At 41.4% G+C, this 25,374-nt stretch overlaps 3 protein-coding genes across 3 annotated transcripts in view; all 3 read right to left on the reverse strand.

Moving 5' to 3' along the window:
* Positions 1-412: 412 nt before the first annotated feature.
* On the reverse strand, positions 413-4,505 carry kcnk17 (potassium channel, subfamily K, member 17). The gene is made up of 5 exons (XM_069160457.1): positions 4,188-4,505; positions 2,520-2,634; positions 2,178-2,344; positions 1,913-2,081; positions 413-1,789 (listed from the first exon to the last, which is right to left on the reverse strand). Exons 1-5 carry the CDS (start codon positions 4,503-4,505, stop codon positions 1,554-1,556), a joined length of 1,005 nt encoding a protein of 334 aa, XP_069016558.1. The 3' UTR covers positions 413-1,553.
* Positions 4,506-4,691: 186 nt separating this feature from the next.
* On the reverse strand, positions 4,692-7,840 carry LOC138205161 (potassium channel subfamily K member 16-like). Its single transcript, XM_069160912.1, has 6 exons — positions 7,770-7,840; positions 7,312-7,531; positions 6,808-6,922; positions 6,548-6,714; positions 6,226-6,394; positions 4,692-6,035 (listed from the first exon to the last, which is right to left on the reverse strand). The coding sequence occupies exons 1-6, from the start codon at positions 7,781-7,783 to the stop codon at positions 5,827-5,829; spliced, it is 894 nt and encodes a 297-aa protein (XP_069017013.1). The 5' UTR covers positions 7,784-7,840; the 3' UTR covers positions 4,692-5,826.
* A 3,023-nt stretch (positions 7,841-10,863) lies between these two features.
* kif6 (kinesin family member 6) overlaps positions 10,864-25,374 on the reverse strand; it is a 58,271-nt gene continuing 43,760 nt past the window's right edge. The window contains exons 15-23 of the mRNA XM_069160911.1: positions 25,153-25,208; positions 17,371-17,421; positions 16,650-16,728; positions 16,369-16,504; positions 15,069-15,157; positions 13,474-13,545; positions 13,264-13,353; positions 12,279-12,394; positions 10,864-10,950 (exon numbers count right to left, since the gene is read on the reverse strand). Coding sequence (XP_069017012.1) covers positions 10,937-10,950; positions 12,279-12,394; positions 13,264-13,353; positions 13,474-13,545; positions 15,069-15,157; positions 16,369-16,504; positions 16,650-16,728; positions 17,371-17,421; positions 25,153-25,208 — 703 coding nt within the window. The 3' untranslated portion in view covers positions 10,864-10,936. The remainder of the gene's footprint in view (positions 10,951-12,278; positions 12,395-13,263; positions 13,354-13,473; positions 13,546-15,068; positions 15,158-16,368; positions 16,505-16,649; positions 16,729-17,370; positions 17,422-25,152; positions 25,209-25,374) is intronic.

Genomic DNA, 25,374 nt, shown 5'->3' on the forward strand with positions numbered 1-25,374 from the left:
TTTGTTGTCCAACAGTCACAGTCCTGCCGCTTCCCCTCGGTTCCCCTTCATTATTTCCATACTGTCACAGAAAAAAAAATACAAAATCATTTCACTGCCTTTTGTCTGCAGTCTGGTATTTTGCACTTTGCCTCAAATACCTTTTTTTATTATTTATTTTTTTATCATAAAGTTATTCTTCTTTCTTGCCGTCCATCTCTCCAGCTCTTTCTCATTTTCCATTCTCTCGTCCCTGCTGTTTGCCTTCTGTCTTTGTCATTCACTCCTCCTCGGTGTTGCCTGACTTGCTCTGTAATATATGAGCCTCAAGAGGCGTTTGCACGCCTGACTGCTGCTAAGTCATATTGTGGTATTCTGGTGTGGGCCATGGTGAAGGGAAACGCAACGCAAAGGAACAAACACATGACACACATTTATTTAATGATGGAAATAGTACAAGAAATTACATCAGACAGAAATATCTTTATTGCTAAAGAATGTATATGGGGCTGCTTATATTAAATTTTGACATATGTACACAAATTTACAGTGTTGACGTGATCAACAGAGTTAGTTTGTTGGATTACAAGACTACTTCATATACAGTGCACATTTGCTGCTTTGCTTCTGGTTTTAAATGGATCATTTTTCCACTGTTGGGGCAGTACCACCACCTAGTGGATAAAAAGATCATTTCAGCACAAATGAGCCAAGCTCTACTAAATACTCTAGGACTGTAAATATTTGAATGTTGTCTTGGACAATTCATATTACATTCAAATTGAATGAATTTGAATAGAAAGTACATTATATATATGTATATATATATATTTTTTTTTTTGTGCATTTGACTTGTAATATATTTATTAAATACAGAAACACCACCACCTGTTGAAATTGTTGATAACAATGTACATTTTTAACAAATCATGATAAACGACAGACTTTTTAAAAGGTCTCTGTGCCTGAACCTCTTGGGTCATTTGAGTACATATATTAAGCGAAGCACAATCTAGTCATTTAAATGCACCTCAATAAGTCCGTCCGTGGCTAAGACAGACAATTGCAAAAGGCGACCAAGCTGGCAAATGATTTGGTTTGTGGTCAGTAACATGCTGAGAAGAGGATCAGACGGACCCACATTAGTTGCCCCACTGTCCTCTAACCCACAGACAGACACGGAGCAGAGGAAGTGCTGAGTCTGAGTCTTTCTCTAAACATCAAGCCTCAGAGGCTTTTTTTTTTTTTTTTTTTTTTACCAGATAGATTAACATGAGTCACTAGTTTGTAGTTTAAACAGTATGAGAGGATTGCTTAGAGTAAAAAAGAAATCAAACCTGACTCATCAAAAATGAGTCGGTATTTCAGTGACAGTTAAGGACTCCGCATTTACAGCAGTCTGATAACACACACACACACACACACACACACACACACACACACACACACACAGACTGCCGTGACTTAGGCCTATGTGTGTTTCACAAGCCTTGATCTCGACACATAATTCTATAACTACCGTAAATGGATTTATTGAAATCTCCCCCGTGTTTTGTAGATTACGGTCTTATCGGCTACTTCTTGATCTGATCTTCCTCTTCCACCTGTGTGTCAGGGTTGTCACTGTCAGCGCTGCCCGACTCTTTCCCCGGCTTCTGATGAAGCCACCACTGTTTGAAGTGCGTGTTGAGCCGCTCCAGGATGTCGATGGAGTGGTTGATGACCAGCGCCAGCCAGGCCAGGCCAAAGAAGATCCACGAGGCCATGAGGACGCTGTACCACTCTGGGTATACTCTGTCTGGGTTATTGTCTGAAAAGCACATCAAAATATGTCCTTATATAATAAAATTCATATTGCAGTCAAGATTCTCACAAGGTAGCACCGTCTTGAGACCGAATCGGTTTGTTTTTTTCAACGACCGCCGTGCTGTACCTGCCACAAAGTCTCCAAAGCCGATGGTGCTGAGGGTGATGAAGCAGTAGTAGATGGCCTGGGAGAAGGTCCAGCCCTCGTGCAGCTGGAACACAGTCATGGGCACGATGAAGAAGAGAACCACGCCACAGAGGTAAGACACCAGGTGGACAAAAAAGCGTGTACACTTCTGCAGTAAGACGGGAGACGGAGAAGTGGTGTTAGACACGTTCCAAGGGATCGTTTTCACTTGAAGGGACAAAACACGCGGTCGACACTTCATCACCTTGCGCCCGGTCTTCTCCTCGATGAATTCAGAGATGTTCCTCTCTATGGCGAGCATGTACTTGCCCACTCTGTTGAGCATCACCATGTTGAGTGGTATGCCAAACAGTGCGAAGAACACACAGAAGATCTGGCCGGCTGTGGAACTAGGACTCATGTTCCCGTAGCCTGAAAAACTGTAAACTGTTAGTGTGCCATCTCACCGCGGGGGAAGAAGAACTGTGCTCAGTCTCACTACAACATGCAATTTAAAGTTCAGTGTTACAGTATATTGACCTTATTGGCGTCAGTGTTTATGTGACATGGGTGCAAATCTCTTGTGTTTGATCGTCTGATGTCTAACCTATGGTTGTGACCACGGTTGCGGCAAACACAGCTGAGCTGGTGAATTTCCAGAAGCCGTCCGTGCTGTAGTTGCTTTTCAAACTTAGGCCCGCCTTTGATGAATCTTGAACAACCTAAAATAAAAATGTAAGATAATAATATATAAAAATAAAAAATAAAACTCACCAACTTTTTCTATCATTGTCGTCTTATTTTTTTGAAAATAAAAGAACATTATCTACCATGGACTTGAATCAGACTTTATGACTCACAGTTATGTAACTCCTGCATGTATTGATCCAATTTGTTTCGGCTTATTTGAACATCCTGGGGGTATTCAGGTCAATGCATCACAGTTGACAGCAGGACACGGAGGAATCCCTTCTCACCACTGTGTTCAGGACTCAACACTAATGTGAGGAAACACCTAAGTAATGCATAACGGCCTGAGACCGGTGGTCTTATTATCTAGGACTTTAAAGTTATGATGAAATACTTCCAAATGCCACTCTGGTGTGGAAAATGTTTTCACAAGAAAACAGGAAGGCTTTTTTTTTTTTTTTTTTTTGTCTAAATGCTCTGCATAATTGTGTGGCGGCACGCATATCAACTTTACTGCCAGCTTGGATTTGTTTTTACACAATGCAAATCAAAGCAGCTTCTCTCACATTACTGGGAAGAACCTTCAGCCAATTGTTCTTCAATGTGTTTTATTTAAATTCTGGAAATGAAGTGCAACATAATGTGCACATTCATCTAGAAGGAAATGAGTGGCTTAAATGAACCTCATGAGTTTCCAAGAAGAAGATGCAGCTGTTGTATAAATCAAGTCAGGCCTACTTATAGGCAAAGTAGAACGTGCAGCGCTGAAAGGCAGGGCAAGCTGGTATTTGCATGGACGCCTTTGCCTCCTAAACACCAGTCAAGATTTCAAATAGGATTCAGAGTAATGAAATGTTTTGTTTTTTATTTTGACCTCATTAGTTATTTCAAATGGTCCTCTGTTGCTTAAAATGTTCCCACGAGCAGGTTAGGTTACTGTTCTAGTTTAAGAACGGACCTCAGCTTGTCTCACTACTGCTGTTGATTATTGAGGTGAAGATTAAAAAAAAAAAAATACAAAGTGTTGAAAATCTTATACATATTTTAAGTCAGAAAAAAATATTTTGTTGGCACATATGAATAAATAAATGGTCATTTTCTTCTTTTTTTGGTTGGTCTACCTGACCAGGGACAACAGATGCAAATTAGCAACTTGCTTCCTGCAAAAATAAAGAGTAAATAAAATAAACATACCAATTAGATGAAAACTTTATCAAATGCATGCCTTTGGGAAATATATTAAGCCGCTTTCACCAGCTTGTAGGCACAGTACACAGTACATTCTTCCAATGTCTGACTCAACAATGAATGTTGCTGTAAACTCAGTGATCCAACTAAAAATATTTATAATGTCACATAACGTGAAACTAAAGAGAAGCAGCACCAATTTGTCGAAGCAGCTTTGAATGCTCATTGATGCTAAAATTCCCCCTTTCAGAAATGTGTAACTGTAAACGGGGTACGGTTGTGGTTTAAATGTAAATACAGTGGAGAGAAAACCCACAGCTTGACTGGGATTTAAATTTTTTTTTTTTTTTTTTTTTAATGAATTTATTTCTTTTCGTGTTGTGTTTGTGTGCCTCACCTGAGCCACGGCCTCCAACCCTTCTTGGTTCAGACAGGTGTACGTCAAAAGCAGCTTTTTTTTGTTCATCAGTAACGCGCTACTGTCCTTCCTTCCGAGTTCTCCTTCCAGCTTCCAAAACACCACCCCGCCGATCAGCACGTAGGTCACGTAAACCACGGCGAGCATGAGGATGGAGGGCACCCAGGCCAAATTGAAAATTTCCTTTATTCCCATCTTGGCTCCCTTGTCTAAACTTGAGGATCCAGGCAAGCTGAGCGTCTCAAACGTTCCAGCTGGCGGCAGAGATGACTCAGGGTGTACCTGTCTCTCGGGCATCGCAGGCAAATGAACATCCTCCGACACTGTCTCAATAACTACATTGGCCCGACATGCAAATCTGGAGGAGCAAAATAAAGACGAGGGAGAGACTGCAGCACAGGGTGGAGTGTAAGGTGATGACTATGTGTCAGTATTATTGGCGATGGCTTTAAGTGTTTGACAGAGAGGCATGAGACTGAGGTGCAACTCAAAACACCAGCAGTGGCATTTATTGATGCTGAGCAGTACATAATGGAGCACACCAACACCAACACCACACACCGAAATAAAGGCAACCAGTTGTCTTTTATACCTTCCCTGCTTCAGGTAATAGCCTGGAATGGTCTGTTAAGTTGGTTATGAAATATGTATGTATTTACATAAAAAGCAACAGCTTAGAAAGATAGAACACAAAGAAGACAAGAATGCAAATCAGCATTACTTTCGCCTCAAACTGTACATTTAACAATGTCCTGTACCGATCTTATTGTAATTGAACCCCTGTAGTCCAGATCACTGTTGGTGTTTCAGGCCGAAATGAACCATGAGGAGTTTACAGAGTTGTTCTTCTTGGTTTGACATATTTATAAAAACGTAGTTTCAGTTGTGTTTGCATTTCATTTGACCCGTTTCGAGAAAAAAAAACAAAAAAACGCAACAGGCGGCATCACCCGTCCTCCTTTTTCCAGCTCACATCACCATCTTGATGAATGTGTTTGTTTAAGATAACCCTCTTTGCTCAATTCACTGCAGTTTCCCATCAGTACACAAGTGCAGATGTGGACTCGCACGAGCACCCGCACCCGCACGCACACGCACACACACACACACACACGCACACACACACACACCTACATTATGTGGCTTTATGCACATTAAATATGTCAGATCTTTGGTTTCTGTTTGAATATCATTCAGGTGGGAATTAAAAGTACACAAACAGGAGTGCAAAAAAAAAAAACCACCACCAATTTACAGCAGTTATTCACAATTGAGTGGAAAAATGTAACGATCCATACCGGATGCAACACCTGATTAAACACATCTTTTACTGAGAGTGTACCGCACTAACTCTTTGGCTTAATTGAGGTAGAATTGCAAACAAAGTACATAGAATGTTTTTTCCACTTTAAACACAACAGAATGGATAGTTGTAACATGGGCGCATATCACACGCATCTGTTTTTCCGAACAAAAAAATATGAGCCTCTACATCCGTTTTTTTGTTTTTTTGTTTTGTTTAACTGGACTGCCTATTGTAACACAGCCTGTACAGAAAACAACAATATATTCTACCAGGTCAATATTTTCTATTGACGGTCCTGTCTACAGTCCGTTGTCATATCTTTTGTGTGCCTTCCAGTTTCCTGGATGACACATCCTCTTCCTCCTCCTGTTTCATAAAGCCTGGATGAGTCAGAACCACCAAATGCTCCATTATTCTGGCTCCCATATTAAGGACAAGAGCAAGCCAAGCGAGGGCAAAGATGATCCAAATGCCTGCGAGGCTGCGGTAAAGAGAGATGTACTCCTTGTCCGGGTCGGTCCCTACAGGGGGAAAAACACCTCGTTAGAACATGTTAAGGGAGTTAGAATTCACATGAATGTTTCTACAGTAGGCCAACTGTATGTCGGAGGTGTAAAATTACAAAATTAATCAAATAGACATTTTAATTTGACAGACGTGACCGCTGTGGTCTTTCCACCACGTTAGCGGTTGTTCGTTCTCTCTACTCACCCACCACATAATCTCCAAAACCAATCGTGCTGAGGGTAATGAAGGCGAAATAGAAGCCCTCGCCAAACGTCCAGCCTTCCACGTAGCTGAAGAGCAGAGGAGGGATGACCAAAAACAGCAGGCTGCCAGTGAGGAGAAACAAACTCACCGCCAGAGCCTCGACGGCTTGCTGGGAAAGAACAGGTCAGAGTACTTTTAGGTTTCACCTGTATGTATCAGTTGGGTAAGGCAGTGCTTGTCAAATGTGATTGCTGCATTATGGAAACCAAAAATACAACAAATGGGACTTTTCTGAGGAAAACGGACACGTATTATCAGAAACCTTGTGAGGAACAACCGACACCATTCCCCTCTCCAGTCGACCGAGGTGGACGGTGAGACACTTCACAAGCTGTTTGAGGAACGCCAGGTTGAGCGGAATCCCACACAGTGCGTAAAACACGCAGAACACCTGACCGGACACGGTGCTCGGGGAGAGGTTGCCGTAGCCTGCCAAGCAGACGAGAGGGGGGGGGGGATTATTAGCAGCCACGTGGCCACCCTGGACTGATCAAACTGAAACCTCACATCGGAGACGCTCACCTATAGTTGTCACGACTGTGCCTGCGAAAAAGAAGGAGCTAAAAAAATCCCAGTTACTGGGGTTTGTCGAGTTGCCTGAGGGATTCACTCCCTTTTCCCAGGCGTCTAAAATCACCTGCACGCAAACACACACGTCACACAATAAAAATATTCACACAATCAAAATTAGGTCCAACTCAGCTTCAACATTTAAACATTTGTAAAAGAGGAAATTGACCCTGAAAGTGAAGCCAGTATTTACTTTGGCAAATGTTTGGGATCATCACACTTATTGACTAATTAGGTCAAATGACTGTAATATCATTTATTACCATATCTAACACTAGAAAATGTATCTTTCTCAGTGTTTAACAAGCTCTTTTCTTTAACATATTTACTCAGGGATTTGCACGTACCCACTTGTAAACAATTAGGTCCAATTAGGTACAAATTTAGCACAATTTAACCGGTTTTAGACAAAGTCTTAAACATTCCTTAAAGAGTGTGAAAAACATGAAGGAAAACCTGAACAAACTTCTCCAAGGCTTGTCCATCCAGACACGTATAATTAACTAAGAAATTCAACTTCTCCAGCTGGAAGTGGTTTCGGTTGTTGCTCTCAGCCTCCCGCTCCAGGATCCGAAATATGCTGGCCCCTACCAGCAGGTATGTGAAGTGGGCCAGAGCCAAAAGCGCTGTCCGGCTCAGTTTGACACGGATCAACTGGAAGCTCGCCATCAACCTCCTGCAGAGAGGAAACAAAACACTGACGCTCAATCGCCGCAAAAACTGGTTCTTCACTTCAGAGAAGACCAACAGTCAAAGTCTCAATCAAATGCACAGATTTCATACACGGTTCCCCGACGAAAACGTCCGTCACTGTAGACTGAGGCATTCTGCTCCAAAAAAAAAAAAAAAAAAAAAAAAAGACAAAACTGTGGAAAGTGTGGAAAAACACGAGAGACGGTTATCAGAGCTCTCACAGCCAGCTGTTCATCCCAGCAACGCAGAGAAAGGTTGATGTTTGGGAAAGCCGTGTCCCACTCTCTCTGGAAGGGTCATGCTCTCGCTCGGGTTGGTCAGACCAGCGTGGATGTTGATTCACGGGTTGCTCGGGTGACGATCAACCTCCTCTCCTCCATTAGCGTGACATCTGGATACACACACACACACACACACACACACACACACACACACACACACACACACTTTCACCTGTTTCCACTAATAAGGAAGCAGTGGCAGCATCTTGTCAGCAGAACAAAAGTTAATGTTTTACCTGACTGTCATTGGTTGTTTAAGGACTTGCCTTTGTGGAGTGCTTATACCAGAGCCTTTCAATGGGATCTGCATCGCAGAGCTGGTTTTATTGTTTGAATCGGAAACCTGTGGAAAATGTAGTCCAACCGCAAATGATTGGATTCCTGAACTGCCGCGCTGTGTAGAAATTGCAGTGAACACAATCATGACGTTATAGTTTGAATCAAGCCAAAAGGAGATCCATTTTTATTTAATCAAGTATGGACAAGTTGAAGCAGCATCACTTTAAAAGCTCCCTTTTTTTCCTGAGTCCTAGAAGTCTGCTAAAACAATCACGAGACATGTTCCGCCACAACGAGGAGCCAACACTGTTTATGGTCAGATGGAGAGGAATGAGATGACATTTTGGAGAGGTGCAGAGTGCGCTGCTTGATGGAGAGCCATAAACCAAAGAGTTGAAAGAAGCCTCAAGGGAGAACCTGACGCCGTTCTGACTTCACTAAAGCCAGCATCTTCAAAACGCACGAGAGGACGTGAAGAAAAGCTCCAACTTTCAACGGGTCTACGTAGACATCTTGTCACTGCTCGTCTGGGAACATTCCAAACTACTGTCTGAGGTGAAGAACCAGTGTACCTAGAATATGGTTGAACCGTGAGAATGCTATAAGGGCAACGTATAACACCACATGTTATGAAATGTGATATGCACTGCCAATTTTGCGAGAAATATTAGGAAAAAAGTTTATATATAAAATTTTAAGATGGAATTACTGAATTTGTTTTGACTAGGTGGAATGCAAAGGAAACAAGTTACACCCACAATATTGATATTTAGTCATCACAAATCACAAATTACACATGCAGCAGTGCTGGAGCAGTGGGGAAGAGCTCACCAAAACTCGACAACGGACGACGGGGAAAAACTTTACCTGCTTTGATAAATTCTGCTGCGACATTTAGATGTCGGGATTAAAATTTGGTGTGAACAACATGAAGGCACGGATCACACCCTGCCTTGTAATTCAGGCTGCTGATGCTGCGGGAAGGTTTTCTTGGTAACCTTTGGCCCCTTCGTACTAACTGAGCATTTTTTTTTTTTTTTTTTAAACACTACTGCCTACCTGACTATCGTTACTGACCATGCCCATCCCCTTACCACAGGGTACAACATCTTTTAATGGATATTTTCAGCAGGATAACACAGCACTGATTTCCTTAAACATGACAATAAACTCGCTGTGCCTCGAATGGATTCCAGCACCCGGCACTAGCAAACTGTACCTAATGAAATGGTCCGTGGGTGTGTATGGTGGACTCTAAATAAACTAGACTGCTGCTGTTTAGAAGTCACTGAAGTGACTGAGAGAAATAACAGATAGTGAGTGATGACTTGGGCAGAGAAGTACTTTCTCCAAGGCAACTCAGCCCAGATGCAAAGTGTGCAGCTGCGTGTCATCTGTCAAACAAATCAATGCAAAGCCATGCAAACAGATTGACAGGTTGCCTCTCTTCAGGAATATATGCAGCGATGACTCAAGATAGATTCTGAACACCGGTGAATGCTGTCAAGACTCCCACTGCGTATAAGGAAGTGTTAGTTAAAACGATATAAAGGTAAACTGTCACACATTTACCAGTCCAATGCTGTTAATTAACTTCATGCAACTTTGTGTGACTGACACTACATACACTGAACTATAAATTAAAATCTTACCAACGCTGACTGCGAGCATCCGCAAATAAATGTTCAGTTCAAAGACATGTTTCTAACAGTATTTGGAATTCAAATATTGTATCTGCAGGAAACCCTGTACAGACAGGAGGCCTGTGGACCAGTGCATGCTGGGAAAGTCTCCACCTCCCTGTGTCCTTGAACAACAGTGAGCTCATGTGGATATTTTAAGAACCGGACAATCCATTATTAAAACCATTGCACGATAACTCATTTAACTTCTAAAATCTCTCTGTATGTCTTGTACATATGGTGACTTCACAATAATGTCGACTTTGACTTTCATCTCATATACAATACTTGACAATTAGAGAGACCACAGTCAACTTTTGATTAAAGGATTTTAGAATGTATCTAAGGCTGGATTTAAGCATGGAATTATTCCCATGTGGAATAAATTTGACTACTCATGGGCTGATACCCTTCATGGCTGACATTTGTGAACAATCACATAAGGAAGTCCAATTTCTTGGGTAATTGTCCAGCTGAATTCCACAGTAGCTGCCAAAGCACTATTGCCATTTACTACAAAAGAAGAACTTTGAGTAAGAGATTTAGCATTACTAATAGTAAAAGAAAACTAACTTTGTGAAGCAACTGAGACTATACACACAAACATGTAAAGCAGTGTACAGAACAGGCAGACTGGGTGGAGTGGAGGGACCAATCAGCTGATACTGTGTTTGTTTTTGCCAAGTACACAAGTGAAGAAACTCAGAAGTAACTTTAGCCAAAGAATCCAAGTAAAACCTTATGAGTTATAACATATTACAATTCATTTACTTTTGATTTTGTGGAAATTGTATAAAAATACACCTTTTACATTTTTCCCCCAAAAAAATTGATTCTAAAAAAAAAAGAAAGCAGACAGTTACAAGATGCACACTCTGGAGCCAACCGGTTTCCGATAGTCCGCTCCTTCCTCTGACATCTTGAGACAACATTTGTTGGGAACAAATGGCACGCTGTGATTTACGCTGATGCCCATTTTATCACTGGCAACATCTCCAGGAGGTCAATAAGTGCATGAATAAGACAGAATGTGTGGCAAGTTTTTGGAAGAAGTCAAATACATATTTTTGGGATAATTTTTTCTCCGAGCAGATGTGAAGGTTTAACATGCAGTCAAACGACGACAGGCCTCTTTAGAGCTTCTTATCACTGCCGAAGGCCTGAAATACAGAAAAGCACAACCTGATTGGTTATCCAGTATTTGGAAAATATAATAGAAAATAAGATTATCCACCACACACACACACACACACACACACACACACACACACACACACACACACACACACACACACACACACACAGATTGCCATGAGTTATGTGGGTTTCCCAAGTCCTGATCTAGAAACAGATAACCACTAATTACTGTCTTATTGGATGCTTCTTGATCGAGACTTAACCACTTTGACAGCTTGTATGTTTCGGTAGAAAGAAAGAAAGAAAGAAAGAAAAAAAGAAAGAAAGAAAGAAAGAAAGAAAGAAAGAAAGAAAGAAAGAAAGAAACAAAGAAACAAAGAAACAAAGAAACAAGGAAACAAAATGAAAGAAATACATTTTGAAAAGAACACATGCGCACAGACTATTTTTCTGTCTGGTGTCTGTGCACATTTGGCCATGATTCTGTCTGTTCACATGACCTCAGCCGCTCTGGATATCTAGTGGCGAACCACACCACAGCCAAGTCCACTTCACCGTCTGCCAAAGCAAGCAACTCCACGAGGGTCAGAGGATCGGAGAGCGAGGAGAAGACCAAGTGTACGTGTGTGATGGAGAAGAGCCACGAAAGGGCAAAGCTGGGTTAGTCTGAGCGGTGCAGTAGATGTGGTGAAGCTGCTAAAAGGAGAACAGTTTGCCGAGCCTGAAATCTTAGGATCTGGGTAATCATCATCATTTAGACACATTCCCTGCTATGGAATAACTTAATGAAAACCCAATCTAATATATTGCAGATATATTTATATGTAAATATTTAGTGATGGATATAAACTGTGAAATGCAAAAAAAAAAGAAAGAAGCTAAACGTTGTTGTAAAGCTGAGCTGCACAATTTGGGGCCCGCGGGTCACTTTTGACCCTCACTTTAATTTGTTCTTGTACTTATATCCCCCCCCTCCCCCCAAAAAAGAAAAAAGATATGGCTGCTTTAAGCTTTTGACAATAATTTCTGCAAAGTAATAAAATTACGATGAAACAGAATAATGACTAATGTTTTATCTATTCTGAAATTAGATTTTATATTTAAAATAAACATTTTTGTAAACAATATTACATTTTAATGAAATGTGATTTAACCTAACATAAATATGTATTTTCAGCCCACCGTCCTCCATCAGGATTAATATTTGGCCCTTTAATGAAAGAATTTGGACACCTCTGTTGTAAAGTGATCACACCACCAGAGGGCAGTGTTGACAGGCCGGTGAACAGCATACTGTTTTCACTGTCTGGTTGTGTGTGTGTGTGTGTGTGTGTGTGTGTGTGTGTGTTACCTGTCTTACTGAGAAGGTTTTGTCTGGCCCTGACAAAGGCCAGGATGTCAGCATCAGCTTGCTGATCTCCAGTCAGTGGAATAGATGAGGATGCGAGTGTAGTGGAGGCAAGAGCTCTGCAATGCACACGCAGATAATTTTTATACATATAACAAACTTTATATTGCGCTGAACTTGAAGGAGTGATCCGGCAGTCTAAATTCCCACCCACTTACCATTCTGAGCACCAGTGCTGTGAAAATGTTTTAACTGTTCAGGTTCCAAAAGTTTAAATCAAATACACTAAAAAACTTTAACAGGTAAGAGGTCCCCATATTATAAAGCCTTTTTTTTTTAATGAAACAATAGTCTCTCTGTGCTACACGTGGTTGCTGGAGAGGAACAAAAGCATACGAGCTGTGTTTTATTGTGGTTGTAAAAAGGTAGTTTCAGCAGCAGTGTTCAAGTGGGACCCAAAGTCTTTGATTTGTTGACGGAGTTTGTAGACGTTACTTCACAGAAATATAAAAATTTATGGCCGTGTTCATAAGTGGTGAGAAAACACCGCACAGCCATAAAATCTACAGCTACAGGCCGTACATATAGATTTAAGAGCATATAGGATATGCTTCTGTGTTGTATGTACTTGCGCATACACTAAAATGTAATTAACAGTCATTTGTGGTCTATTTGAAGTTCTTGCTGCTCTCAGGTAAAAACAACAAAACAAAAAACAGGCCTGATCTGATTTAAAATGCCACAGAAATGACTGATTTCTCAAGTGTAATCTCAATCACAAGCACAAGGTTTTTCCCAAACATGTTAAAGGCTGAATTTAGGATGAGGATATTTTCACAAACGTATTCTTTCGAGGCACAAATTAACCAAAAGCTTTTAGGAGTTAAAATTTACTTACTGGATATGTGAATCTCTAATCAAAGATTTAGAAAAGAGTCTGGAAGCCCCTTTGGAACACTGAGAATGGACAGACCAGTGTTTCATTTACCTCCACTCAGAAGATGGTGTGAAGTCAGCCACCTTCCCATCCCCGGACTTGTCATGCCAGGCGAGCACAGCTGGTGAAGGAGGTATGCTTCTGAAATCCACAGAAATGCAATCATGTTCATTTTATGGTGATGAGAAACATATGGCAACATGTAGAATAATCCAGAAGTATTTTACAAACAAATAAGAGATTACGTGACACTGGACTGACCTGAGATCTTGAACAGAAGAGAGTGAGCGGTCTGGATTTGGGTCTCGGCCTGCTGGAGAGTCTCTGACCGAACTGCTCAGACCAGGAGCACAATAGAAGTTAGCAGAGCAAGACTCTGACAGCGTAATCTTACAGAACTGTGTCTTTATATTTAGGTGGAATACACCGTTAAAGTCCATATGAATCTATGTTTCTTAGTTTCATCACATGCATGTGCTTCTCTCAACCACAAGAGGGAGTTACAATGCAAAGTAGTTTGCACTCTGAACATCTTTTACACAGGGTTTCTGCAAAGGTAATAGAGTTTAACCATAGTTTTTAAGATCATATATAATACAGTATAAGGCCAATAATTTGATTTGATCATACTGTAGTGGCCAAAGTGTGATGGAAAAGTAACGCGGAGAATATAGCCTGAATTATTAATATGATGTCAAATATTTTCAGGACTTTCCAGCACAAGATACGGAAGTAATGTCTTATTGTTTAATTAGTTTAATCAATTCACACAAAAAAAGTGGCAGGAAATAAGTGAACCAATTACAAGTGATTACAAGTGTGTGTACATTTTTGCCACAAGCAACACCTGCCAATTATAAGACTGTGAGTTTCCAAGCTACTAAAGAGAGCAGCGTTGTGAGTCTTAACTACAGGTGTGATGGTGCTGAAAGAAACTCCACAAAACAGACTGAACAGCCTCCTGAGTGAACATCCCCACTGTCACAAGAATCCCACTTTTAGTTTCCACGTGCATCATGTCTGCCAAGAAAAAGCTTTTCTAACATGCAGTAATGTTAAAAGATAGACATTTGTAAACTCAATGCAGGACATTGTCTTTACTCTAGTCTCAGTTGTGAATGTGGTCTTTTTTTTCTGTAAACGTGGTACATTGTTTGTCATGAAAGCCTTCATCCTGGCAGACTCGTGTCAGATATGAGATGTCAGATACCATCTGTAGCATTGCTAAACGGTAAACTATGGTGTGAGCCTCTCTTCCTGCTAATATCACTACAATTTGTGAAGCAAACACACACAATGACATATATTCTATTTTATTGTATATACTGTGCATTTTTATATTTAATATTTTTTACTCTGTTGTTTTATTGCTTTCCTGTACCTATAATGCTGCTGTAGCGAAAAATGTTTCCCCTTGTGGGATTAATAACGTATCTATCTATCTATCTATCTATCTATCTATCTATCTATCTATCTATCTATCTATCTATCTATCTATCTCTCTCTCTCTCTCTCTCTATCTCTCTATCTCTCTATCTATCTATCTATCTATCTATCTATCTATCTATCGAAATATTCACATCTGTTAGATGTTCCGTGGAAGCGAGCACTGAGGAGTTGCAGGTCGCTGGCCGGTAAACAAAAGCCATTCAAAATGAACGATTTGAACAGAAACGAGTCAGGGGACGCTGTTTTCTTCTACTTGTTACTGTATGTAACCAATGAGCTAAGTAGACAACGACGTGACAACTACATACAAAAGTGTGTCCATTTCCATCTGCTGCAGGGTAGGAAGGACAGAAGGACAGACAGAAAAAGCAGACAGCTCTTACATCCCTCCCGAGAAAATGTCTCACCGAAATCCTGGAGTGTCGGGCGATAATGGCAGCAAGGTTCCATGTGGCGATCCTGTGTGACATCTGGGTGCGGAGGCTGACTCAGATTCCTAGTCACAATTATTGAAAAATGAGTTAAATAGTTCTAAAAACACTTCTCAAGAAAAACACCATTCAATTGCTGATGATGGTTAAACACAGCGTGGCCATATGTGTCTTATGTTTTGAGGGAACAGAGGACCTCAGGTATTGTGGGTCCTCGAGCGCTATCATATGTCTTACTGAAAGTCTAAGTGATTACATGTGTGCCGTGTAAAAACAGAACATTAAATGGTCAAACAAAGCTGTTGGATATATTGTATGCTGGCAAGAAAAAATGATCTGCTTCCTGCTTCGAGAGCTAAAACTGCACATGTAAGGCCTGTCTGTCAGACTTCCTCTTCTTCCCATTTGTCATTCAGTGATACATTCCCCAAACTTTGCTCAGATGTGAGTGAGATATTCTTCTCAGCATCATTAGATCAAAACCAGAGAGCGGCCGCCAGCAGTGTCTGCTCGTCAGATGTTGCCGCATAACGTCTGCTTTGTGGTTGGTTTCAGCCGTCGAAGGCCAAGCAAAGTGTGTGAGCGAGTGCGAGAGCGTTCTTTAGAAGTCGGTGTTGTACGTAAATTGGGAATTTTCAAGTCATCTTTCTTTCCAAGCTTTCAACATGCTGTAAAGTCCAAAGTATTTCAGCACGGACACAATTGAGCACCATTTCCAACTGAAAATAGAAACTGATCTGTTCCTTATCCCCCCCCCCCCCCCACTGCGTTACTGTGAATCCTCGTGGACATTCTGCTCTTGTTAAGAGTAACCGCTGACGCTACGCATGGATGCCGTAGCTGTGTTTCCTCCGAGCTGCTCTTCGGGCTCTTGTTCGGGTCACGGGGAATTCTGTAAAAAAGGATGTCAGTGTATTTGCCTCCTACACATCTTCCCGCCAGGGCCCATTCAGCATGATGTTGAACAGAGGCTGCAAGGGTCACACTGGTGCCTCCCGAGTCAAAGACGCATGCATAGAAACTGACACACACACACACACACACACGCACACACACACACACACACACACACACGCACACACGCACACACGCACACAAACAGGTCCAGGGTGACCGGTATTCAGAAAACACACAAAACATCCATAAATGAGACAAAAATGAAGAGAAAAGCCACACACGTCACATCTTTGACACACTAGACCGGCCACTAAATCATGCACACAGAAGCTTTATGAGGTTTTGTCACAGATAGCTAGAGAAAGGTGAGGTCAGTCACCTGCACACAGGAAGCTTCTTGGCTCCACCACTTATGGAAATCCCTCTGGAGCTTGACCTTTGCCCTCTCCAACAACAGCTGCAGATGCTCAATCTCCGTTCTCAACCCTTTTAAACGGCCAACGGCGCTCTTGTAGCTGACAGGAGATGTTAGCAACACCGAATTCATCTTTTGTCCACAGTCTCACAGCATCTGCTGTGTCCAATCAATCCGAACAGGGCTTTGGGAGAAACTATGAAAACATTTGGTATGGTAATTCATTCAAATGCACCACAACTCACGTTGTTTTTTCTTGCTCAATGTGTTTGCACAGGTTTTCTTCCACTTGGTCATACTCCTCCTCAACGTTCCCTATGACACCTGTAGTGTAATTGGATAGGCAGAGGGATCGACAAAGGATTTAAAGACAGGTAGAAATGTGGACACACTATACAGAATATAAAATGACAAATACAGACATTTTCTGTTTGAAATCCAGAAGTTTGTAAGTCTTTGTACAAGTGAGTATATTGCTTTCAATGTTTGGTCCTGGATAATAGAACCCAGGCTGCTGTAAAGTTTTCTCTGATGCGTGACTCAAAATAACAAGAAAAAGCCTTTTGGTCCCTGAATTTGAGGGAGATGTCTCTGTGCTTTGCAACCAGATTTCCTCATCAAAGCATTTGTGTCACTGATCAAAACAGTCGGAATAGAGTAATTGAAGGAGCCTTCGAGTTGTGCCGCCCAGTCTTTGGTCACTAAGCGTTCAGTCAGTGACGCCTACTGCGAAAGCTTTGAAGTGGCCTACTGATGCACATACAGAACAAGAGCAGCCACAATGTGTTTCAGTGTTTACCTCTCCTGTCTGAGAGGAGCTCAATATCGAAAAGACATAACAAAACAGTTGAGACTTTAGGTGTTGACTGTCTGCATGTCAAGATATTTGTGATGCATTTCATTGCTTCACGTGTCCACGTGTTCACGTGTTCGCTGTGAGAATATCCATCGTCAGCTTGATCTCACCATGAGCTGCCCGCTGTCTCCTCCGCATCTCTAACTGCTTCTTCAACTCAGCTGAGAGAGATTAAGAAAGACAAAACAGATTTTTAAACATTCCCCCCCCCCCTCCTTCAATCCACTTCAATAATAACATTAACCGCCTTTTCCAGCTTTATATAAGTGCATATTATGGCTGTCTTTGCGAGTCTGAGGATGACATTTAAAGTCACATTTTAAATCACTGCTGTGGTCTGGTTTTTTTCTTAAAAGGCCTCCAAAAACCTTAACAGTTTTCTAACAAAACAAACTATATACTGACAAAATACATACATCAAAGGATATGTTCTGATTTAATGCAAGAATAGAGTATTACTGAGGATACACATGACACATTTCTGGGATACTGGCTATTCAACATTCACTGAGCAAGAGATGTCGTTATGTAGCACAATGGTAACATACTATAACATCAGGAACTGTGGTGGGGGCAAGCCAATGTAGCATTATAGATAATTAAATATAATATGTATAAAGTGCATCAGTGTACCTGTTTGTTTTTGAGTTCAGACAGTTTTCTTTGCAGGTTTGATATGTTTAATGCAGGTAATTTGTATAAAGTTTTCAGGTCCATTTCCCAGTGCAGAGGAAATAACAAAACAGCGCTGTTTTACTTTGTCCAACATCAACTATTTGTTCCAATGTTTACATACTGTGTGTTGCCCAACAAACAACCTCCAAACCATAGCCTTATAGCCAAAGGATTTTTGGTATTAATATTTGGGAGTTTTAAAAGTCTACTTGCAAATAGTATATTTAAATAATGATATTATTTTCAGCAAACAACCTTGATACAATTTTTTCCCCCCAAAGTTTGTGACCAAGATGCATATTGAGCAGGTTTTCTTTAGCTTAAACTGAAAAATCAACATTTCTGTGCTGCAGTGTCTTGTTGTGTACACAGGACAATAATATTTGCAAAAAAAGAAGTATCTGTTGATACGCTGGCCTGGCTGAATCAGCTGTCCAGCTCTGTTCCAAACACCACTTCATTTATTCAGCATCAGACATTCACAAGATGTTTTCCAGAAGAGTCATTTAAGCATCACAGTTTGTAACTGGTGCAACAGCTACACTTCTAACCACAAAATCCTCTGTGTTTAGACATTTTTGAAGCATGATGTTCTTCAGTTAACAGTGTCAACATGTTTTTCAGTGTTGTTGAGACACTGCGAGATGAGAAGCTGCGGTGATTGACCTTGGTACAGATATTTCTTTCTAATCCATACAAAAGGGATACTCAGTGGTTTAATATTGCAATTCCATAAAGATTTCTTCACTTTTAGTCTCTCGGTCAGGCAGAGCTCCAAAGACATTGAAATGGAATGCAGAATACTTAAAAATTGTTTTTTAAGTGTCCTGTGCAACCAGTTCATCTTCCATCTATCCATAATTTATACCCGCTTTATCCTAAACAGGGTCATGGGGAGGCTGGAGCCTATCCCAGCTCACTTTGGGCGAAGGCAGGGTACACCCTGGACAATCACAGGGCCAACACATAGAGACAGACGGAAACAAACACCATTCACGCTCTCATTCATGCCTAACGGCAATTTGTAGAATCACCAATTAACCTGAGATGCGTGGACGGTGGGAGGAAGCCGGAGTACCCGGAGAGAACCCACGCAGGCACAGGGAGAACATGCAAACTCCGCACAGAAAGGCCCAGGCCCGAAATCAAACCCGGAACCTTTTCCCTGTGAGGCGACAACGCACGACTGTGCCGCCCCTAGTTCATCTTTCAAAACTCAATACAAACCAGTTTTCTTAAAGCAGACCATTTTGGGGGTTTTGATGCTACAGTGTTTTTGATTAAACAAAATGCTGCATCCTACTGTAAATACACACTTCTTCAAAATCTCACATCTTTCCTTTGTAATGCAGACTTTCTGTTCAAAACTGTCAAGTCTTCAGGCCCAAGCTAAGATAAATTTGAGAAATCTCTCTGTAGAGGGACAGAGGACATTATACAACTGTCCACAGGAGCTAAGTAGTACTCGTCATGATGAGTAAACTTAACTTCATGTATAAATCGGTGATGTTAGTGAGTCTTTATAATGCGTGCCTCTCACATTGATGAACTTGTCGCTTGTCGAGTTTGTTTGTTTTTTGCAGAAGATTGTCCTACGACACTTCCATAGTCCTGAATGAACTCCAGTGATCCAAGAAGCAACACGAGGGAGGCAATTAGGTCATCCCTCTCTCTCTCGTGGCAGTATTACTTGGTTAACTTCTCAGTAAGTAATCTGTCTGTTCTTCTGTTTTATAAGAACAGCACCTGTAGCCTTCATCACCCATAGGTTTCCTCAAAACCAGATTTAAAGCTCAATTGGCGCTTCTGGCCGTCAAACGGGTGGTGCCGGGGTGGAGTTGAGACGAGCTGAGTGAAGCATGGTTGCGGAAACCGGTCATCAAACCTGTCATGGCACCTACCTGGAACCTTCAGTAAGTTATACATGATCAAAGGCAGGTTTTTACTAATGTCTAACTTTCAGCCTTACAATCTAAACTGTTGAGTTTAACAAAACTTCATCCCCCGTACAGGCTGCTAACAATTATTTCTGCTGTAAAGTTACTTACTGTGGTGATTGACTTGCTATAGGAGACAGCCTCAAATGGCCATTCAGAGAAATGCAGTTTTGGCACATCTGCCATTGGCCTTGTTTTTTAAGCCCCGGAGGTTACAGCTTGAAACTCGCCGTCTTCTCCTAATTGAAGTACTTAATTGCCCGAGTGAAGACACTGAATTTGTGATTGAATAGTTCAGTGGCAAAGGCCAGCTGTTATGTAAATGGTCTAAAACATGTTTGAATGGGCCAATTTTTGAGACCGTTAGGAACATTCAGGGATATGTATCCGTGAGACCAAAAATATGATATTTTATTCAAAGATAAAAACGACAGATAATGAATTATTTGAATGAATAGGGTAATTATGAGGCCAACTATAAAAGAATGCATGGCATTATCTTTTGGGGTGCGTTTCAATACATCTCTCAGGTCTCACACACATGTAGACTGTGCTCAGCTGTCGCTGTGTCTGTAATCTGATCCAATCACCAATCTGAAAGCTGCAGTCGAAGCTCCAAAAACGAGAAATCCAGATGAAGTATTGTATTGCAAAAGGGGAGACTACTTTTTCATGCAACACCCGTCACGGTGTCATAAAACAGTTGGATAGAGTTGTTGCTCTGTCAAAGCTCGAGGGTTGTGTTTTACAGTTTCTCAGCGCTCTCCTGCAGAATGCTTTAAAATTGTTTGCAAAGTGCCCGTGGAACCAGTTCATCATTCAAAAATCTGAACAACACTTTTTTTTTTTTTTTCTTTTTTCAAAGTAGATCGCTTTTTGGGGTTTCAGGAGACAGATGAGACGTGAACAGATGATGTGAAACATTTATAAATGACAGGCATGTACATATTAGGCCTGTGACGACAGTGTTTTTCCAAATGCCTATGGAGTATGAACCCCTCACAAAGCCACGTGTTTGGGTAGCTGAGAATGTAAATGAAGTGAGACCCAGTGGCTTCACGTTGTGGTCGGGTAGGCAGCCGGATTCTTCTCTAACAGACACAGCTCTCTCACACAACTACCTGATGGAGACTCTAATTCTTTCACAATAACATAAAAGAATTAAAACATATTTATGGATGCCATGATGACTGTGAGAAAAAGCACAGGGAGTACATGAAGGCAACATAAAGAGAACATGAGGCAATCACTACCAGCATGGTTTTCATCAGTCATGGCATGTGCTACAGTGAGGCTTTTTCAAAACCCCAAGGTGAAGCTACAGAGCAGCAAAGTAACGGTGGGAATTTTTTTGTTCCATCTCGATATTGCATTCAGTGTCATCCACACAGAGACACTGAGCTGTATTATGATATAGTAAGATGTTCGACTGTTGCTGGTTGTGACCAAAGCATGACTAGGTGCATCGTCAGCTTTGCCTGCTCAGGCACAAGTCTTTACCATAAAGCAGTGAGACAGATAACTCGAGGAGCTTTGGCTCAGCCAGCTTTTTCTATGACCGCTGCCGGGGAATACTAAGACAGACTGTAGCTGTGATTATGACAGTAGTCATGGGATGACGTGGCTGTTGCTGTGATTGTGGCTGTAGTATGTGTATTTTGGTTGTTGTTATTATGGCTGTGACACATTGCCTGGCTGAGTGTTGTATTATATCTGATAGAAGCCCCGGTGGGTTCAAATCATAGACTCTATGAAAAAGAAAAAAAATGGATGTAACTTCTATGACGTCAAACCTAGGAATCCTGAAGAACAGTTTTGAAGCTTGGTGTGGGTGGCTATGACCGTCGCCATCTTGGCAGTGCCTAACGCCACCTAACAGCCAGGTAATGCAAATATGGACAAAGAGATGGTGTGTGGATGGAGCTGACGCAGGCAGAATTAAGCCTGGTTACTGAAACCAGCATCGGGGAGAGTTTTGTCTCTATGGCCCTGGTTGACAGTCAATGGCAGATTTAAAGGCAGCAAGCCTACTGTAATGGTACCCACCTACCACTCAAAGCAGCCCGCCCGTACAGTTGCCATGACCTGGGAGAAAATCAATTCAGACACAAAACATTTCGTACCAGGCTGTAAGCATGTATATTTCTGCTGTAAAGTTGGAAAGTTTAATGTGGGGGTCTGAGGATACCACTTTTGGAGCCAGCCTCAAGTGGCCAATCAAGAAACGTTTGCCACTTCAGCAGTGGGTTCATCTTTCAGTCCTGGACGTTGCTGCTTGGTTCAATAGATCTGTAATCTAAAGAGTCCCATCATCTCTTCTTTGTGTAGTATCTGCAGAAGAAGAGATGATGAGAATCTCTAAATTGAAAGGGACGGGACCAACACCCGCTGGTCATATGGATGATGGACACCAAAATTTAGCACGTGGCAGTGCAAATATAGTTCAGAAAAAAAAAAAGTACCGTGACCCTGCAGAGGTTCCGTACCAAGTATTTACACGTGATGACTATATGATTTGTGAGGGTCATGGTAAAAGATGCAGGCTTACTCTGTTGGGAAATACAGTATTCTGCCAAAGTAATCCTAAATATGGTGTGCACGAGAATGTACTGTGTTGCTGCTGGTCAAACTGCAAAAAGAAAATACATATTTCAGTGATGACCGAACTGTACAGAAGACTTCAAGGAAGGCCGATGAAGCTCTAAAACTGACTTTAGGTTTAGCAGCATTTCTGACTGTAGCTGGCAAGAAATTCCATTAAAAATTAATTTGCATACGTGTCAAGTAATACTGGTGTGCGGTGGGCGTTCTGCAATACTTCATTGCACCTCAGTGCTCCTGTCCTGCTTCCAGGACAAGACTGTGGGCTCGACAACACAAGCTCTTCCAAACCGCACAGGGTTTCCCCCCACATCGTCAGGAGACGTGCCGTCGTCTTTAAGGACCGGTTTCAAGCTACAAGCCTCAATAAATATTTGGTGATTTTTGTGGCATGGAGGTTAAATGCGATACGCCGCATAAATACCGTAGTGAGCTCAAGATTCAAGCATCATACATGCAATCCAGCTTCTCAGGTGTCCATTAAGGCGTGTATGAATAATTATTATATCATTGAGTCCATACAAATATGTGAAACTCCTGGAGAAAAAAAGTAAGCAAAAAATAATTACACGAAGCAAGTATCACTACAAGTGTTGCATATCAAAATAGAGAAAACATAAGAGCTTATTAATACTAAACTGAGAGTTGTGCTAAACATTCTATTTTTTTTTTTATTGGACAGCTGCGTTCATGACACTGTTGTCTGAGGTCATAATCTAAACCAGGGACTTTAAATACACCACTTTAATGAACCGCTGATAATGTTAGCACTGCAAACAAGTCAAAATTGCAGTCATGTAAAATGTAATGTTTTCAAAGACGACTCGATGCAGAACTCACGTTACATTATTTCTGCAATCTTCTTTTTCCAAAGCTGTGGAACAATCTTCACGACATACATTTCAGGCTCCAACAGACTTTTCTTGCAATCTATCTCCAAATCTTTTGGTCTTTGGATCAATAAAGGTGAGCAGAGGACAAAAGTGGGATTCCAAAGCAGTTACCAGATGCTCCACCTAAGGCTGTACTGCATAAATCCCCCCCGACATCTGGCAGGGTAATCAAGAGATGCTGCTCATTTCCAGCTGCCCTACACCTTTCATACTGTAGAAGATGTGCATCACTGATCCCTCGGAGTAAATATATATCTTTGCTCTTTTTGGACCTAAGGGCTCAGAACGTGTGCTCCTCCAGTGGGATTGTATTCCAGAGCTATATATGCTGCGGCCAAGAACAATAGTGTAAACCAGGCAAATGTTTAGACACCGATGTTTCCTCGGGCTACCACCTCTCCTTTTCTCCCCTGCTACTGACCCTCAAACTTGGTACATCCATCAGAAAAAAAGCAGCGCACAGCTTTTGTCTATATTATGCTAACTCTTTCCATGTTCAACATTTACCATGAGACACAGGTGGTGTAAAATTTCCAAAGAGGGCCTCCAAGATGGCAAGGAATCACACTGTGCTAAATATTATGGTACTACTTTCCAGCCAGAAGAGGCAACCACCTTCCACTAAAAACACTGTCTCTCATTCAAGAAGAATGCAGCTCCGTGCACCTAACAATGTACCGTAATAACATCTGACAGCATCGAGATGGTTTTTGGGAGTTTTTCCAGCGTTAAATAGGATGAGGAATTTGGTTGCTAAATCCCACACCCCCTCAAAAAATTTGAGATGAGTCAAAATACAGTTTTTCCTCACTTTATCCAACTCTTTGTGGACCACACAGTGCTGATGTCTGCAGGACACATTTGAAGCGTTAATATGCTGAAGAAAAAAATAAAAAATCCAAGGCTGATAAGTGTATGCTGGCATGTAACAGGCAAAAGCTACCAAACCACCAAGCGTGATCTGTGGCAGCAATGATGCCAGGCACTGGTGTAACCCTATCCATTTCAATGGCATGTGAAATTAGCCACAGACACACAGTCCAGGGCAATAGTAAATTCAAACCAGATAGAGGACTAATAACACATTTTTAACTGCTCTGAGTTTACTGGAAAATCCAACCGAAATACAGTAATATCATTAAACGTATTACCGCCGGTGACAGGGCTTGTCTTTAAATGCTCCCATGAAAAGCAGTCGATTATGACACATGATTCAAACAAAGACTCTTTTTAAACCAGGCAATTTGAATGCACTTTTATATCATATTAAATAAAAAACGAAGCAATCAACAGACTAATGGACTATCGGTGGTTTCAAAGCGGTGATACACAGTAGTACATTCATGAATGCACAAATCACAGCAGAGAAACTGGACAAAAGATGCAAAGTGTGGAATCATTCAGCCCTGACTGAAGCTAGCATTTCTTCCAGGCCTCATTTAGGCATAGTGGGACGACCTGTCAAGGACATTTCCAAGAAAACAAAGGTGTGCTTCTAGAGTTGTAATAAAACAGCTTGCAACAGCCTAGTAAAACGTAAAAGTTGGAAGACGAGGTGTGGAAATCAGAATGCCTCTTGGTCCTGTTCAGAAAGCGCAGGAATGTGCAGGATGATTATCCTACACTCCAGGAAAACAGAACCCTGACAATGATCTGCTCATTAACGCTTTCTAGGTAGGATGACATTAGAATAGTAGCAAACAAGAGTTAAAAATGACAGTGATAATGTAGAATTAAATGCGTCCACAGCTACTAAGTGAGGTGCGATTTCCTGAAGTAAACTTACTGATTGTGTCTTTGGCTTCAACAAGTTCTTCTCGAAGTTTTCTGGCCTCAGCTGATCTGATGGAAAAAAATACATGTGTTTAATGAGCCATAAATGGGACAGAAAAAGACACGTTTTCGTGGTTGTGGCAGACAAACGTATACATACAGGATCTGCACGCGAGTTTATATTTGTGTGCGATTTATAAGGCGTTCAAAAGACAACTCGCATGTTCCCTCGGAA

Source organism: Embiotoca jacksoni, unplaced genomic scaffold (genome assembly GCF_022577435.1).
Source record: "Embiotoca jacksoni isolate LCO1_2020_lvr unplaced genomic scaffold, fEmbJac1.0.p SCAF_27, whole genome shotgun sequence".
NCBI classification, from domain to species: domain Eukaryota; kingdom Metazoa; phylum Chordata; class Actinopteri; family Embiotocidae; genus Embiotoca; species Embiotoca jacksoni.

What these genes read in the sequence shown, in the direction of transcription:
- kcnk17 (XM_069160457.1), bottom strand. Translation starts at nt 4,505, where the DNA reads ATGCCCGAGAGACAGGTACACCCTGAGTCATCTCTGCCGCCAGCTGGA. An exon ending in GGTTGGAGGCCGTGGCTCAG is followed by an intron (nt 2,635 to 4,187) that starts GTGAGGCACACA and finishes TTTTTATTTTAG; the next exon opens with GTTGTTCAAGATTCATCAAA. An exon ending in AGGAGAAGACCGGGCGCAAG is followed by an intron (nt 2,082 to 2,177) that starts GTGATGAAGTGT and finishes GTCTTACTGCAG; the next exon opens with AAGTGTACACGCTTTTTTGT.
- LOC138205161 (XM_069160912.1), bottom strand. An exon ending in CCTTGGAGAAGTTTGTTCAG is followed by an intron (nt 6,923 to 7,311) that starts GTTTTCCTTCAT and finishes GTTTGCGTGCAG; the next exon opens with GTGATTTTAGACGCCTGGGA. An exon ending in TGTCGGTTGTTCCTCACAAG is followed by an intron (nt 6,395 to 6,547) that starts GTTTCTGATAAT and finishes GTTCTTTCCCAG; the next exon opens with CAAGCCGTCGAGGCTCTGGC.